Source organism: Leuciscus leuciscus (genome assembly GCF_965113295.1).
Source record: "Leuciscus leuciscus genome assembly, chromosome: 10".
Classification (NCBI taxonomy): Eukaryota; Metazoa; Chordata; class Actinopteri; order Cypriniformes; family Leuciscidae; genus Leuciscus; species Leuciscus leuciscus.
The window spans coordinates 40,178,314-40,197,069 of NC_138734.1; the positions used below are offsets into that span (position 1 = coordinate 40,178,314).

Genomic DNA, 18,756 nt, shown 5'->3' on the forward strand with positions numbered 1-18,756 from the left:
TCACAATACATTATTTGAGATTTCAGGTGTTTCAAAAGTGGCATTTATATGTCCAATGTTGGACATTGATAATAGACTAAACCAGTGGAAAGCGTTTTTAAGTGCTTCAATATACAGGGAAAAAACGATCTCGTCCTAGATAGACTAACTGGGCATGTGTATGCATGTGCATACAGTGTGTGTGTTTGTGCACATTAAGTTTGTGCACCCAGTGAGATATAGTGGAGTGAATGGAGATGGTGTTTGACCTTCACTGTCAGCGTGTGTCAGCATGCTCCAAACCCAAGAACCAGTGAATGTAATGCGGAGAGACAAATGCATCTCTATAGCACCTGAACTAGCATGACTTTAAACCAGTCCCTGTCCAATGTAATAAGAGGAGCCAGCTTTACCTCACCACTGAAGCAGCCGCCCTGTTTTTGCAGCTGTTTGAACTAGCGGCCTCTAGCTGAAGGGTTAGGCTTTGTCTTAAAGCGAAGCCCTTAACTACTTATGCTGAGTTTGGTGGATTTTTGATTGTTTTCTCGTGAGCACGAGAAAGTCTGTATATTTTTATTTTTGCAAAGGCCCCTTATAGGGGCTCGATTCAATTCTACCATAAACAGAATAACATGTAACTTACTGGAGGTTCTGACAAATGTTAGTTGCTGCAGTCTACTTAAAATTATTAATGAATCTGAATGAATTATAAAAAAATATATATATATATATATATAAAAAATCAGATTCAGTGAAGGATTCAATGACGGACTCATCCATCACTTGTCACTTGATGAATCAGTTATTTATTTTTTTATGAATCTCTTAAATGAATGATCCAATGACAAATACATCTTTTAAATGACATTATTGCATATGCATTTGTAGGAGTTTCCCTTCCAGACACAAACTTTATGGGAGGAGAGTATTTAAATGAATCACGCAAGGTGATTTACTAAGGTTTGCGCTCGTCAATTTACTAGTTGCGCCATTATTTACCACCCAAAAAAGCACGTCTTAATTGCGCTCTCACGCTAATTTGCCCTTTTTAGTAAATCCGGCCCTTAATCTGAAGTATTAGAACTTTCTTTCTTTCTTTCTTTCTTTCTTTCTTTCTTTCTTTCTTTCTTTCTTTCTTTCTTTCTTTCTTTCTTTCTTTCTTTCTTTGCTTGCAGAAATGCTCTGAGGGATGCACTCCTGGTCTTGGGGGAGTTGTGAAATATCTAATTATTGTCTTTGAACACAACATCTCAATTCATGGTAAACAAATTCTTCGAAAGTAAGTGCCCTTGAGGAGAAATAACAAAAGCTCTCCGCTCTGAAAATAATTACGCTTTTATCTCTTACACTTTTGAAATGCAGGATTAAAACAGGCCACAGGCTCGGCTTAAAAGAGCATATCTGATTACATCAAAACACATGGGCGTTTCTTTTCTTTTCTTATTTTCATTTAATGTAAGCAGTCAGAATATGCTGAGCATGTGATTTTTTTTTTTTTTAAAGCTCAAAGTGTATTGATTACTACTTGTTAATGTGAAGCGCCACTGTGTTCACACACTGGAATCGAGCACTGTGAATGGGATGTCCTGTCAGGTTTTGATTGGTTTCAGGCAGACATTTGAACAGGTTATAGCCTACCCTTAACACACACACACACACACATCTGGTGCGCATCAGTATGACAGCCTGAGTGTGAATGAACCCAAAAGGTTGGTACACTGTTAAACCCTAATGAACAGCTGTCAGATGACAGTGAATGCTTATCGGTGACACCCAGGTATCGCCCGTTTAACACACAGACCATTTTTGAATCCAATGGCCTCATAATTGAGGGTACATTCAGACAGACTCATTGACTGTAGTGAGTAGAGCGTCAATTAAAACGCCTCTCAGAAAGTTTCAGAGTTCAGAAGTGATCAAATTGACTTTTGAGTTTGATCAGTTTCTGAACAAATCATGCATCGAAAGCGATTTTGCTTTGAATTCCTTTTCCAAACAGTCTCTTAATAGGACTCACCCCATCAGCATCAGGGCAGCGCACTCACATACACCAAATGACAAAAGTAATTCTGCCTACAGAAGAGTATTGCCTATCTGCCACACATCTAAATGTCAAGCCTCTACCTGTGGTTGACACCCAATTTGACCACACAGCTTTTTTTTCTTTCTTTCTTGGACACCAGTGGATAACCTGAAGAGATATTCTCATTTCTACATGTGAAAGAACCTTGACACCTGCTTTGTGTGGCTCTAAGTGGTCACTGATTGTTCCCTTGACATCTTGTCCCTACAACTTTAATGGGATGTCTAGCACGTACAAGATTAGTGAAACCATTACCCCTTCCTCCAACATTCCCCCGGTCCTGACACCAGCTTTAGTGGCGATGCCTCCACAAATATCAGCCTTTAAAAAGTCTGGAGATCACTTAGAGTCACTCCTGCCAATGGCAGGACTGTCGGGTATTTCAGCTGGAACGCTGGACATGATTGTAGAGGAAGAAAGAAAGGGAGAGAACAAAACAAAAAAAAACATCAGGTCACAATCGTTCTCCAGATCAGCTGTTCTTGTTTCGACTGATCCTTAAAGATTATCACTGATCTCATTCCCATAACTGGTTTAGAAAGTGGAAGTGAACAATAAGAGGGTAAACGGCAAACAGTTTAATGTCACAATTAGCATATATGCCATTTTTCACACTACATTAAATAAGGCAGTTCGTTCATTAAACTAGCAAGCTACATAACAACGAAAATAATGATCCACCCTTGGGATTGAAGATATAACCCTTTTTTGTGACGTTTGCAATGGGAATGTTGCTAAAAACAAGTATGCTATTTTTTTTTTTTATATTAGTTCCAGGATAATATAACCGCATAGTGATATTAATACACACTACCATATTGTAAATACACTAGTTGGGGTCGTATGATCTTTAATGTTTTTAAAACTTATGCTCATCAAAGCTGTGTAAATATGATAGAAAATACCGTAAAACAATAATATTATTACAATTTGAACTGTTAAAATGTTATGTATTCCTGTGATGACATTTTCTGAAATTTATAGCATCATTACTCCAGTCTTTAATGTCACATGATCCTTCAGAAATCATTCTAATATGCTGATTTGCTGCTCAAGATTTTTTTATTTTTTTTATTTTTTATCGTCTTAAACAGTTGTGGTGAATATATTTGTGGTTTGTCAATGTAATTAGTCAAGTTAAGTTAGGAGAAGTTACTATTTTATTATTATTCCTCATTAATGATAAACTATTGCAGACTGATGGCTTTTTAGCCTTTGAGTAAGGAAAAGAAAATGAGAATAGAAAGATTGCATTTGTCGGGGTTGCTATCTCTCTCTCTCTCTCTCTCTCTCTCTCTCTCTCTCTCTCTCTCTCTCTCTCTCTCTCTCACACACACACACACACTATCTCTCTCTCACTATCTCTCTCTCTGTCTCTCTGTCTCTGTCTGTCTCTCTCTCTCTCTCTCTCTCTCTCTCACACACACACACACACACACACACACACACACACACACACACACACACACACACACACACACACACACACTATCTCTCTCTCACTATCTCTCTCTCTGTCTCTCTGTCTCTGTCTGTCTCTCTCTCTCTCTCTCTCTCTCTCTCTCTCTCTCTCTCACTCTCTCTCTCCCCCTCTCTCTCTCCTTTTACATAAATGTGTAGACACACTGATACAGATGGATCAGCAGAGGTTGACTGAGGTCTGTTAAACAGCGACATCATTGGTTGGGATCAACACTTGGAATGATTCCATTTAGCAAACATTGGCAAATGCAGAGGTTGGCAGCTTATAGCGTAGAAGAGTCCAGCCCAGAGCGCCACTAAGACGGATGAGGGGTCAGAACTGCAGAGAGACCTTTAGAAGTCTGAGACGACTGCCATTTGACTGAAACGGGACTTGTGAGGTTTCTCGCTCCTCTTGGCATGCATATATTGCGAAGATGGCATGACAATTCATAATGCAGGCGACGAGGGTTAATAATTTCTCCTCACTAAGGAACCAGGTGCAAGCCCGCGGCGAAAAGCAAACACATTGAGCCGGCTACACTGAGAATAAATAGCCAGTACTGCCACTTCCATAAGCACATATGTGCTAAGCAGGGATGTTTGATTCCCTATTTACACTCTGAATTAAAGCCTTGTGAGAAAACATTGCACCTGAGTCCGATTCCCCATGGGAGGCTGAAGATTGGCATGCTAATTTAGTTCGGCTTCCTCTACCTGTACGTGACAATAAACAAAGTCATTCGAAACCTCATTCCCACATACACAAATAATTGCTCTTATTATCTGATACGTAATCAAAACATATTATTCCTGACCAGAAAGGCCTTAAGTTTTCATCTGTCTAACCAGAAACCTGAAAAGGTTTGATTAAGGAAATGACACATTTCGTTCTCGGATTTGACCCCAGCGTTTCACATAACGCTTACTTTGGGCAGTGGCTCGGTAATGAGGCGCCACACGACACGAGGAGACACAAAACACTTCATTATGGGCTGCGGTGAATCATTTTTACTGCTCGTGTTCATGTGGGCTTGCAGTCTGAGAACACCTTATCACTTTCATTTAATCCAAATTGATGTAAAAGGATTGAATGCTACTTGATACTGTGCATCTTTGAAATGCAATTATGGCCCCGGTGGACCAATAATAGTCTATTCGGGGTAACATCAGCACTTATAATTATGAACTGATTTTAATACCACTCTTTCTGTTCCCTAGTGTGAAAGAAGAGAGCGAGGGGAAAAAAACCCATTTGGGCTTGTTTTGTAACTGGTTAAAACTTGAGTTTCCAAATGTTTTTGAAAGAAGTCTTGGTCACACTTTAGATAAGAGTCCAATTCTCCATATTTACTAACTATTAACTACAACTTTTGCCTCAATAAACTCCTAATTTCTGCTTATTAATAGTTAATAGTAAGGTAGTTGTTAAGTTTAGGTAATGGGTAGGATTAAGGGATGTAGAATATGATCATGCAGAATTAGGCATTCATATGTGCTTTATAAGTACTAATAAACAGCCAATATTGATTTTGGAACTTGAGAATTGGAACTAAACTAAAGTGTTACCAAAGTCTCTTATGCTCACCTAGGCTGTATATATTTGATCAAAAATATAGTAAAAAACAGTAATATTGTGAATCATTACAATTTAAAACGTTTTTTATTTTATATATTAAAATATAATTTATTCCTGATGACAAAGTTGAATTTTCAGCATCATTACTCCAGTCTTCAGTGTCACATGATCCTTCAGAAATCATTCTAATATGCTGATTAAGTGCTCAAGAAACATTTCTTACTTCAGAAGAGCATTTAAACCGAAAACTTTGTGACATTATACATTTATTTACCGCCACTTTTGATAAATGTCATGCATCCTTGCTGAATAAATAATTAAAGTAAACTTATGAACTGTGGTGTATGTCTCTCAAACCTTCTAAAACATGTAGGCGTCAGCATCTTCTTATTACAAAAAAAACAAAAAAACTTGACATTTCAGGAGCGGATTCGGTTATGTAGAGGTTCATTTGTCGCCTGATCGTTTTTTCCAGTCTTCTTTAATAACACAAAACGGCAAAAAAGAAAATCAAATTAAATTTCCAAGAAGGCTCATTGAACCAGGGCAGCGCTCCTAAACGCTCCACTGGAGAAAGTGTGTACACGCGTGTCCCGAGCTTTTGGAAATTGCCTTTGGAGCGCAGAGGCCCTGAACCATCCCACAGCGACACTTTACCCTTCCTCACACTAAACCCAAAAGGTCATTCTTTTGTCTTTGCGAGCTCTGTCAGATTGCTGTCTTTTCTCATATGTGAGAACGCTGAGACACCGTGAGCCGGTCAATACAGGTATCTGAGGGTAATGGCAAGAAAGAGATTGATTTTTAATGTTTCACTGCCCTTTGGAATGAAACAAAGACTCTTCTCAACATATTGGTAATCTATGCGACATAATTAAAATGCATACCTAGTGAATTAACCAGGGATAGATACTCTAGCCTAACAAGATTACGATTTTAGTCAGTTTAATATTGTAGCTACGTCTCAGGTGTTAGAAAATATGAGATGAGGGCAATCATACTTGAAATTTATTTAGATTAAATCCAAATGAAGATTTTCTAGGAAGTCAAACATCACAAGTTGTGATTTGTGTACCTCCTGTGACTTTTCCCTCCATAATGTTAGTGGAGCAATCTGTCAAGTCTGGTCAGTATGGCATATTGAGTTGTGATTTGTAGGATGAAATTGCAGCATTGCATGCTGAACTGCTTTTGGCTCAGTATGGGGCTGGACGATTTCCAAGCATCGCTCATTCTTTTTTGCTTTTTGCTGATTGATCACTGCTACAAACACCTTTGAATTGTGAACCTATAGCATTCCAGAGCCTTTTTTTCTTTAAATGAAATAACCTTTTTCAGAGCATCAGGTTATGTAAAGCTTGCATTTACTGCCATGACAGATTTAAAGCTAATTGTGATCCTGATAAGGAGATTATTTGGAATCTGTTAATACACGCAAAGCACAACAATTCTGCATCGGTGAACATCCATAAAATATAAAAAAATGCTACTAAGCTCCTCTGACTAAAGCTAATATTTTACATTATTAATGTGCATTTTGTGTTTCAAAACAAGTCTTTGCATTAAGCCCGTTCACACCAAGAACAGTAAATATAACATTTTAATGATTCTAATTCTATGAATGGGAAAGTCCACAACACAGCCAGAATGACAACAACACAGAGGAACAATTTCAGTGGACTCGTTTCTAGAATGATTTTTCCCAGCTGATGAACGATAAAAACATTGACAGTTATTGTGTGTTGGTGTGGACGCTAATGTATAGTTATCGCTAGTTATCGTTCTTGGTGTGAATGGGCCTTTGGTGGTGGAATTATTCAATGGCTCTTTCTGCATATTACAGTAAGTCAATATAGGGGTCTTTATATAGATGACCTGGATGATACCCAGGAACTAATTCTGTTTAGTTTAGTCAACTGATTAATTCATCATTAAGGAACTAAACAAGGGACTAGATCCATCTGAAATTGCATACTTAAAGAGTGTCCATTAGATGTGCATGAGAATCTCTGTGAAAGTAAGAATACTATGAATTTGGAAATGCTACTTTTTTCACATACTGTTGTTTGCCTGCTATATACAGTAGTAAGGATGCATGCGTATTTGGACATGAGTGAGTCATTGAATCGTTCACTCAATGAGTTAAATGCACCAACTATATGTGGCTCGGAGACACACAGCATTTAATTCTACGTTTACTTCCTTTGGAACCGTCATTGGCAGAGCAAAAACAGACTAAGTAACTGGCAATGTTGTGTAATTTACTTAATATTAACTTCTTGTTTGTTATACTGGTGTATATATTCAATTGCTGATTATTCAGAGCCTCCTGCTCATGTGATATGGACTTATTGTTCGCGAACTGACAATTCAAATGACTGCTGTGTACCACAATAATAGGCTTTATTTCATCTTTGATTCTAGCTTTAGGTTTAATGACATATTTGTGTTTTAAGTGCCGCTTTTCCAAACTCATTGAAGCACACTGTGTTATCAGGCTCTTTATTATATACATGTATATGTCCACCCTAATTCTACGAGGCAAACAAAAATAACAGTGTTTGGCCATGTAAAATAGATTTACTGAGTGCTTGTCAAGGGCATAATATATTGCATTAGGATACACCAGCTAACTGACTCACTGCATGCATCGTGCCATATATTTAGCAGTGTGTAGAGAGGTACAAAATGTATTCCAGGTATTAAATTGGCCTAATAAAAAAAAATCCTCCAGATCCTGTGACAACAATACCAGTCTGTCTGTAATACTGGGGGCTCTAGACACTTCCAGCTGGGCATTATTAAACAGCTTAACATCCTACCAGACAAGAGAGCAGCTAGAGAGAATCATATCACATGTCTAGAGTTGGAATGGGAGTCAAACATATATGGCAAACAACCCCTGTACCTCCCAGAGAGACCTCAATTAATTTGTTATTTTAAACAGGATTTAATAGAACATGCAGGCTATGGCTGGTACATATCTAGTCACGTCTGCATGCCTAAATGAAATGCTCAATAATGCATTATGGATCATATTTCAATTTCAAGATTACGCCTGGGACAAATTATTAATGAGATATCCGGCAATTATGAGTCAACTCTAAAGCTCAAACTCAAGTCATTTCCAGCAAAGCAGAACGACGCTGATCTGAATACCAAAAACAGAGACAGAAAAGAGTGCACTGGCCGCAGGTTGTCTCCAGATGTTATTGTGTAGTAGAATTGTAGATGAGCATTTCATTACAACTGCAAATGGGAAACAACATAAAACATGAATCGGAAATTTCACGCCCCCTCAGTCTCATAGAAACAGATTATATGTCCACAGAATGACAAGTGTCCTAATTTTAGCTTTAACCGCACTAATGATTTTGTGCAACCATGTTTTTCAAAGCATTCTGGCATGTTGCTTCGCTTTAAGTGCAGTGTAATCTTATCAAACTCATTTCATGTGTTTCTACTCAAATATATTCACATGTGAATTGGTTTTTGTTGCGTTTGGCATCGCACGCTGTTATCCTGGTTATTCAGTGGACTATTATAAACTGTATTGTGTTAGTAAAAGGCATGTAAATGTGCCTTTTTCTGTTTATTTCCTCCCTGTGGCATTGAATTCTTTGTGCATGCGTTTGTAAGAGCTGTTGCATATTTATTTGCATTCTGCGACTGTGGAAGGGTTTTATGCAGATAGGCTAGAAAGTGAGGAATTTAGATGGGCAGTTGCGTTGCCAATATTTTTTTCCATTATTACCGTACCTTTACAGTATTTGTCTATGGCCACAGGAATTCCTGCCAATTGCTTGCTGTCACATTTATCTGGCTCAAAGAAAGACATACAAAAGACACTGACATCCCGGCACACGGCGCTAACAGTTCGTTTAAAAGGAGTAATGCCGCGTTCCCCAGCAATATTTCATTTAGTGCTTGCCTTTTTATCTCTCTTTTCTCCTCCTTTTTGTTCTCATTCATATTTAATGCCAAATTGACATAACCACGAATTTCAAAGCATGCAGAAAATATATAGAGGACTTTTTAAATCCCACACAGCTGAACAGGATGTTTAGTGGCAGATGTTTGGTCATATTGCTCAGCAGCTGCAGGATGCATTCATCTCTATTTGAGCACAGCAACTAAAGTATTTAAAAAGTTATTTATTCTCTATTGTATTTGTAAGTAAAAACTATAAATAAACTGCATAAACTTGTGCACTTTTAGGTAAGGTACTATTATGTGCATTTACTGTTTTTGAAATCGACTTCAAAGAATAGTTATGAGTGTGACAGATAATCTTCACCTACAAAATGCTAGGTGTGTTTTAATTGGTTGGTCATATAAAACACACAAGTAGTGGCTAAAATTAGTTGTTATTGACCCTACAAGTTCGATTAAACCATCAAAATATGAGGAAAATATTTTATATTTTTTACATATTTTAAATATGAGACAAGAAAAAACATTAAACTTAGTTAATGTATTTATCTGACTAAGTTATGTGGCAAAAAAATGGGTAAACTACATAAAACGACAGGTTTTATTTTACCATGCAAAAAAAAAAAAAAAAATGCAAAGAAAAAAAAAAGCTCACAAAAGCGTTCATTGACAACAACATAATCAGTATTAATAGTTCCCTTTTGCTTTTGCATGTTCATAATTTCTATATGACAGCCTGGCTAAAAATTCTGTCTGCACAATTTGACATTATTCATTGCATTGCATCACAAATAAAACAACTGACTTGCATATATTGTAAGCATATATGCAATACGCTTACAAAATCGTTTAACATATTTTTAATAATTTGAATAAAGGGTAATGTCGTCAAAATTCCTAGGGCTCTCTCTCTCTCTCTCTCTCTCTCTCTCTCTCTCTCTCTCTCTCGCACTCTCTCTCTCTCGCTCTCTCTCTCTCTCTCTCTCTCTCTCTCTCTCTCTCTCTCGCTCTCTATTACCTTATGTAAATAGAATTCATAGAGTCCCTCTAATATTCAGGGTGCTACGAGTTCTTTATGGGATTATATCATTCTGAAAGCACATAAAATGGCAGGAAACGTTCAGTCCAACAGTGGCTAATGGAAGATGAGGAGTGATGGGTCCTGCCTTGTTGGCTAAAGCCCAATCACACTCCATCTGATCTTTACCTCAGCGAAGGCCTATATAGATCCATACTGAGCCGTAGCAGCAGCCTGTGTGAAACTCAGCACTTTCCACTTTAATGACCAGGCCTCAGCACTTCTTCATTACGGAGGAAGATCAGTTTCATATAATTCAAAGTCGAGCGCAGAAACGCACTGGGTGGGTAGGGGAGGTTCAGTCTAATGAGGCCGGGTGTGCGTATGGTTGTTTCTCTGCCTGTCGTGTGCTGTTATTCAAAGCTCCCTTCATCCTGAACAATCACTTTTTTTCAGAGAGCATCACCATTCATGTGTGCAGATTGTTTCTGGCAGATCCTTACAGCTAAGCAACTTTTCTTCAAGGAGGATCGCGGTTTATCGTCAGCCTTCACATGGTGTGGCTTTAATCAGAATTATGCGATCGCTGGCAATGAGGAGCTGTGGAGTACAGCGTGCGATTATAAGCCTGTTTGTCTGACAGGCTGATTCTCATTAGAACACTTTCTGTGGTCTCTCGTACGAGAGCCTGCCAAAACAGCTGTGTCAAAACAGGTCACGGCATAATTGTCAACCTGTGATAGTAATGACCAATTTATTCCTCATATTCCTGACTCTCTGGTTATCTGTACCGTTGTGACGATGAAGCTGTTCGTATCTTGAGCCAAAGGAGGTCGATAATATCCAACGCATTCTCATCCCAAGTCGTCATATACTGACGCTTTTGACATTTCGTCTTCATCGAACGCTCATGGCACCCTTTAGCGTCAATATGAGACGCACAGAGCTTTGTTCGGTTATGGGTAGGTTTAGGTCTGGGGTAGGGTTAGGGTTAGACCGCTAGGAGGCGCCTTCTGGCCCATATCTATCTGCGTCTCATATTGACGCTAAAGGGTGCCATGTGCGTTCGATGTAGACGAAATGTCAAAAGCGTCAGTATATGACAACTTGGGATGAGATTGGGCTGTAATATCGGGAGAAAGTTATCCGGTAGCATTCCCGGTCATCTAATGTCAGCTGCTTGGCATTTGTCGTAATAAGTGACAATTTTGTTCTCTTGAACGAGTGGGATGGAAATGCTGATTCACAAATGTTTAATGTAATAATCCAGTTTTGCACATCAGTTAAATTTAAGGTTAAGTGCAACTTTGGATGGAAACATAGCTTATGTGGCTCATTTATCAGTGCTTTGGCACAAATGCATTCAATGTCATTCAAATCACATAAATTCTTCTCTCACTTAGACGCAACCACTGCCAAAACTCGATGTACCTACAGGCCAATTATACTCTTTTCTAAAATATTAAACTTAACACAATACAAAACTGAATAAGACATTTCTACAGTAACGCCATGTTCAAAAACATTTAGCTGAACAATTAGACAGGTGTTAGTCTTTATATTTGATTACCATCTATACAAAAGTGGAAACTTAAGAATACTTTTGTACTGTAATGTAAATTTTTATTTACATGTTATGAGTGCCGAAGTGTGCTTTGTTGGGTCACATTCTTTGCTAGTCTTATGTAAGAATGAGTTGATTTGAGACGTGTATGAAGTGTTTTGGTAGCTTTAGTGCAGTGTGCATGCTAAATGAACTGCTGTGCCAAGCTGAAAGTTGGTTAGAAGAAGAGTTCTGTGTGAAGAGTTTTGAGAAAAGTGACATATGTATTGAGGAAGTATTGTCCTAGAACTATAAGTACACTTTTGAACTGTATATATGTCAAATGTCAAATTAAAGGAACACGCCGACATTTTGGACTTTAGCTTATTCACCGTATCCCCCAGAGTTAGATAAGTCCATACATACCCTTCTCATCTCCGTGCGTGCCGTAACTCTGTCTGAGTGAACTCTCTGCTCCTCCCCACGGGGCTTCTCAGGCGCTGCGAGCAAATCACTCCGCCCAAGTAGCAGTGCTTCGCCTTCTGAGAAAATAGTTCCCAGTATGTATACGGTTAGAAGATGGCTGTGTCTCATGTGACCTTGTTATTTGTACACGCTGTGACTATACAAATCACAACATGTAAATAGGAAAATGTTGGCATTATTTTGTCACTTATTGGGAGCAGTATGCTAGGTGGAGCCATTTACCTCCAGTCTTTGTGCTAAGCTAGGCTAGCGGTGGGTGCGTCAGACAGAGTTACGGCACGCACGGAGATGAGAAGGGTATGTGTGGTGGACTTATCTAACTCTGGGGGATACGGTGAATAAGCTAAAGTCCCAAAAAATTAAAGTTAATAAATGTTTTATTATTCATTTTATAAGTGATAAATTGCAACTTCATAACAAATATGTAATTACAAATATATTGAAATACATTGGGGATTCATGTGCATTATTTTAACATTGTTTAGTTTTTATTCGCGCTAATTCCGCATTAGTAACTTAATATTCGCGGCATCAGTCGCGTGCTTACTCAACCTCCGAGGATCTCCCGTTCTTTGCTCAGTTTGATTCGTGAATTCAGTGAATTGCTCACTGGAGACTTGCTCCGACCAGATCATGTGAATAAGTGAGTTGTTGACTCGAGAACAGATGCAGTCAAATCAGTCCAGTTCACAAATGAATCTTTCAGTGTTATTTGCGAACCAATTGAACAGGTTAATTGAAAATAATCAGCTTGTTCATGAATCGGACATTGCTATCGTGTGTAGGAGTGGGTGACTGTTTCTTCAGTTCAAAATAACAAGGAACGACATGTTTTTATGAAATGTAGTGGAGTAATAAGTGATATTATGCTTTAGAATTTAATGAAGTCATAGTAAAAGTTTCTGTCCACCATGTAACGGAAGTGAAACGGCTTCTCGAACAAGAAGAAATGTAGGGTGGGACTTGATTTTGTCTGTGGGGAATTGATTGGATGGTTGGATGGTTGTGGTTTGCTATTGGTTGATCTGATGTGAGTGACAGGTTGTCCCGCCCTCATGCCAGTAAACACGTCATCAGAGAAGAAAACAGATGCTACAAGAGGGAGGGGAAGTTATTTTGATTTAAGATTACGAGGGCACATGCATTTTATAACTAATAGTGATGTTCACAGATAAAAACCACAACACATCTTTGGTTGAATGGCCGTCAATGAATCGAAAGATGCTTCTTGCTGCCAGATATTATATAGCTGTGCCATTTAGCAGCAGGGGCTAACTGGGTCAAACTAACCAGCCAAACCTTGTCCCCTTGTTTGAGCCAGACTCTATTATTGACCCCTCATTGGTCTGCCCTAGATGAGTCCAACTCCATTGACATCTAGTAGAGAGAGCGTGATGTTTTTTCTATCTCTATCTGTCTCTTCCAGCACACACCCTTGATCAGTTTCACAGACATCACACTGTGGGAGTTTTATAGGCATGATGCCTTCCAGCATGATTTATTTATTTCACAGGTGTTGCTTTCCTATCATGGAGATTAGTATGACTGTGCTTTGGTTTCCCTGACATATAAAGGTTCAGCTACAGCAGCTCAGGATGCTTTGGCAAAGAACCCATTTGTTGAAAGCATCTGACTGTACTCTACATAACTTATTTATGATTTGTATTTGGGACAATGACAAAAGAAAATCACGGCACATTTTATTTATTTCTTTTTTTGTGCTATGCACAGCTGTGTCTGTCTTTTTGGGTTGGCAAAGCGTTGAAATTCTGACAGAGAAGTACGGTATAAATATGTATATGTGTGTATTTATGTGGGTGAGGCTGGTTGTTTTGTAGCTTAGCATTCCAGGGGATTGAGGTTTGACTGGTTAGCAATGGCCCCTGCTGGTAAATATTGACATATTTTGTGTAATTCAATTGCATTTTATATACACTATCGTTTCAGGTACGATTTTTTAAAATAAGAAATTCATACCTTTATTCAGCAAGGATGCATTGAATTGATTAAAAAAAAGACATTTATTATGACATAATTTTTTTTTTTTTATAAATGCTGTTCTTTTGAACTTTGTTTTCATAAAAAAAAATCCTGAAAAAAAGTATCATAATGTATCTAACAATGAACAATACTTCTATAGCATTTATAATTGTTAGTTTCACTATTTGCTAATACATTATTAAAATCAAAAGTTTTATTTGTTAACATTAGTAAATGCACCGTGAACTAACATGAACATGAATATTTGTATTAACTTACATTAACAAAGGTTAAAGGTGCTGTATGTAATTTTTTACTGTGCTAAAGTAAAAATACCATAATATGAAATATAAAAATATCATAATATGTTTGCAGAGATTTAGGAAACATGCTATATGTTCACATTCTTGTTTCTTTGAGAAACAGCAACAGCCAGTGATTCTACTTTGGAATGCGTGTTCCGTGTCAGAATGTCTGTTTTTTTTTTGGTCTGTATGATCCCGCCCACTGCCAATTTACCCAGTAGTATTTCGACACCCCGGGTTGCCAGTTGGCGTAAAATACAGCGTATTGCAGTCATGGAAGCCAGCAAATGAATTGGGTCAGAGAATGTACTCAACCTAAAAAGCCTCGACGTCCATCTCAAAAGTCTCTATGAACGGGAGCATATTAAAACATGGATAAATCTCCTCGCCTTCCATTGCCAATTGCGCTCGTTCCTGTTTCGTGTCCTCAATGTAGAGCGTGAGATGGAGCGGGGAAATAACCCTCTTCAATATTTAGAATTTGGACTGCAGTACCCGTTTCAACCACTAGCCATCAATATTACATTCTGCACCTTTAATAATTACTGTAAAAAGATATTGCTCATTATTAGTTAATGCATTAACTAACATTAACAAATTAGACCTTACTGTAATGTGTTACTTAAAGGCTTTTAAAACATAAAATATTTCTATATTTTTCTCTGTCTGCTACCTTAGACGTCAGGAAATCCTGAAACAGAGCCTGACGTGACTTTGAGGCGAGGTCACCAGTTCTTTTTCAGGATTTTCGTGATGAACTATTGGATGTTTTCTTGAGTTCATCACCCACTCACAATGGCTTGAAATCCTCCAGGCCGCCGCAACCTGCCGTGCAGAATGAATTTGCCAGGCATGCCGTAGATTTAAAGAAGTCATCTTTCTATTTCTTTTCTCTTCCTGTAGCTATGAGGGGCTGGAGAAGAAGCTGAAGGAGGTTTTCACAGAGAGGACGGGAATTTTACGACAACTCTCCAAAACATCAAAGGAGCTGGACAGCATCAAGGGGAACCTGCAGGTAAAACTCTCTCCTTCCTCACTGTGTGCTGATGGGAAACTTAAAGGGATTTGTGTTCCTTTCAAAATGTAAATAATCCATATGAGTGCATCTTTGTTACATGATTTAATGCTTGCAGATGGAGGAAGATTTTTCTTCAAGTGAGAGAGGCGTCTCATTTCATTTTCTAACTCTTTGTGGCTGCTCAAGGTTTTGCACTAGCTGTAATGCTACTCAAGGTGTTTCTGCTTCTCAGATCTTATAGTCTGCTCTTATCATGTGTTGCTTTTGCATTTTATGTTTTGTTGACATTTATTTTCACTTTATGCCATTCTGAGGTGTAAACATTTTCTATACCTTAAAGAAGTATTGATATATTGGGCAGAAGTTTGTCTCTTTTTGTTTCTCTTTTTTGCCATTTTTTAACACATTTTTGTGACTTTGCAAAGGCTTAAAACAAAAAGCACATAACATTTAATTGAAAAACATACATTATCTTCTATAGTTTCTTGTAGATAAAAGGGTAACACTTTACAAAAAGACTAAATTAGTTAACATTGCATTAATGCAGTAAGTATTAAATGCATTAAGTATAAACAAAAATGTTCTGCATTTATTGTTATAGATTAATATGAATTTATGAATATAATATTGATTATTGTTATTTCATGATTGTTTTCAAATATAAGTGCATTTTGGAGAGAAAAAAAACGGAATCTTTAACAATAACTGTATCATTTTTTTGCTGAAATGCATGCTGGGAACCTTTTCACAAAACTGCAAAAATAATTAGTTAATTGGTTAGTCAGCCAGCCAGTCAGTCAGTTTTGGCTATATTTGAGGAAATATGAATATGTTTTTATGACTTTGTAGTATTTGTGTCTCAAAAAGATTGTTCTCAGCCTCAATTTTAAAAGGGTAGTTCACCCAAAAAATTGTCATTTACTCACCCTCACGTTGTTTCAAACATCTATGACTTTCTTTCTCCTGTGGATCACAAAAGAGGATTTGTTTTTTTTGTCTCCGAGGTTTTCCCCATGAAGTGGAAGTTTGGTAACTGTTTGGTTTGGTCAAAATATATTTTTTATCCCACAGAAGAAAGAAAGTCAGACATGACATGTGAGCAAACGAGGACAGAATTTTCATTTGTTGGTGTACTGTCCCACGTATTCACAACCTACAAATAAGGCTTGTTTCTTGTACATTGCGATGTTAGCTAGCCAAAGTAGATGGGTAAACTTGCTGGCTGAACTAATAATTGCAAATGAAAGCACCCCATTACATTCGATTGCGTGAGCGTGAGCGATCTCTCAGAAAATCATTGAGAGCAGAATTATCGGTTGGATTTTATACTGTGAACAGGACACAATAAACCACTAAACCAATATGCAAAAAGTCAGCCACTAAGCAACCATAAAAAAAACTGAGCTGCATTAGTAAGCCTGGCAAGCAGACATGTAAAGCAGTGCTGGCGCATATGGAGACAGATTAGCCACAAAGAGAATGCATTATTCCAGACATCTGAGCCAGTCAATCAAATACTTGATTGCCTTGTCCAATGGCAGTCAACCAGGCACTGGTGCCTGAGAAGAAAAAACCCTGCGCTCCAAATGCATTCAATCTAATTCATAGAGTGATTTATTGTTCTGCTGAAGTGCTTGGAGCGTTAATGGATAAGGACAATAACGGCGTAAATAAAACTGACAGAAATAGTTTGAAAGAGCTTTTTTTTATATAGATATATTGAAAAATATATCCATCACTGAAATGGATCATCATGATTTTGATGCAGTTGTGTTTCTGTATGATCTGTTCATTGAGATTCAGTGTGTCACTAAGCGTGTGAATGTTAAAGTGTAATGGTTCTGCTAGGATGTTATGTGGTGTTGGGTGTGCAAGAGCAGCAGAACCTCAAGGGCCCGACTGCTGAATCCCTGGCCCTGAGCCGAACTGCCAGATCCCTTGAGTTTTAAGGCCGGGATTTCCAGTGGATTTGTAAAACCATGATCAACCATGACCTTTTTAGTGTGATCAATTATGTATATGTGACCAGTTAACCTTTTTGTTGAGCAGATTTACTGTCCATACTGTTTATTTTTTATAATGAGATCTCCCCAGAGTGCTGCTCATCATCATTAAACTTCGCCTGATGGAGCCTGTAGTCTTGGCAGGGGTTTGTGTGTTTGTGCCGGCACATTCCTGCCAGCTTGGCCTGAAAAGACACCGCGATGCCAATCTCAATACAACTCAACAGCTGCACAGATGGTCTTCCCCTGACAAAGCTTTGCTGCTGTTAGCTTCTGGAAACACAGAGGAGTCCGAGCGGGGCGACAGAGCAATAGTGATGACCAATATGTTTCATGCCAAAGAATGTCAAGTAGAATGAAATTGTTTAAGTGCTCTTTTCTTGTTTCTTGTTCATCTTTTTTGTGGGACATTCTTTTGTTTGAACTACTATTTATTTGCTGTCAGAGACTAGAATAATCTTGTACTGTGTTGACGGAAATATAAACAGGAGTAAAGAGGACACACCCTTAAAACTTTTTAAATGGACCCCAATGCTGAAATGATTTTTATTTTATTTTTTTCAATAGATTTTTAGGACTGTCAAAGTTAATGTGATAACTTTGGATATGATAAACACAATTTTTGGTAACACTTTTTTCCATGTATCCATCTGTCTGTCTGTAAGTACTGTATCTCTATCTCTCTATCTCTCTATCTATATATTCTATCTATCTCTCTATCTATATATTCTATCTATCTCTCTATCTATATATTCTATCTATCTCTCTATATCTGTCTGTCTGTCTGTAAGTACTGTATCTCTATCTCTCTATCTCTCTATCTATATATTCTATCTATCTCTCTATATCTGTCTGTCTGTCTGTAAGTACTGTATCTCTATCTCTCTATCTATATATTCTATCTATCTCTCTATATCTGTCTGTCTGTCTGTCTGTAAGTACTGTATCTCTATCTCTCTATCTCTCTATCTATATATTCTATCTATCTCTCTATATCTGTCTGTCTGTCTGTCTGTAAGTACTGTATCTCTATCTCTCTATCTATATATCTATATATTCTATCTATCTCTCTATCTATATATTCTATCTATCTCTCTATATCTGTCTGTCTGTCTGTAAGTACTGTATCTCTATCTCTCTATCTATATATTCTATCTATCTCTCTATATCTGTCTGTCTGTCTGTAAGTACTGTATCTCTATCTCTCTATCTATATATTCTATCTATCTCTCTATCTATATATTCTATCTATCTCTCTATATCTGTCTGTCTGTCTGTAAGTACTGTATCTCTATCTCTCTATCTCTCTATCTATATATTCTATCTATCTCTCTATCTATATATTCTATCTATCTCTCTATATCTGTC

The 18,756-nt window shown here is 37.7% G+C and overlaps 1 protein-coding gene across 1 annotated transcript in view; it reads left to right on the forward strand.

The window, feature by feature from the left end:
- Positions 1-18,756, forward strand: part of luzp2 (leucine zipper protein 2) — a 114,661-nt gene that overhangs the window by 50,619 nt on the left and 45,286 nt on the right. The window contains exon 2 of the mRNA XM_082182603.1: positions 15,271-15,382. Coding sequence (XP_082038729.1) covers positions 15,271-15,382 — 112 coding nt within the window. The remainder of the gene's footprint in view (positions 1-15,270; positions 15,383-18,756) is intronic.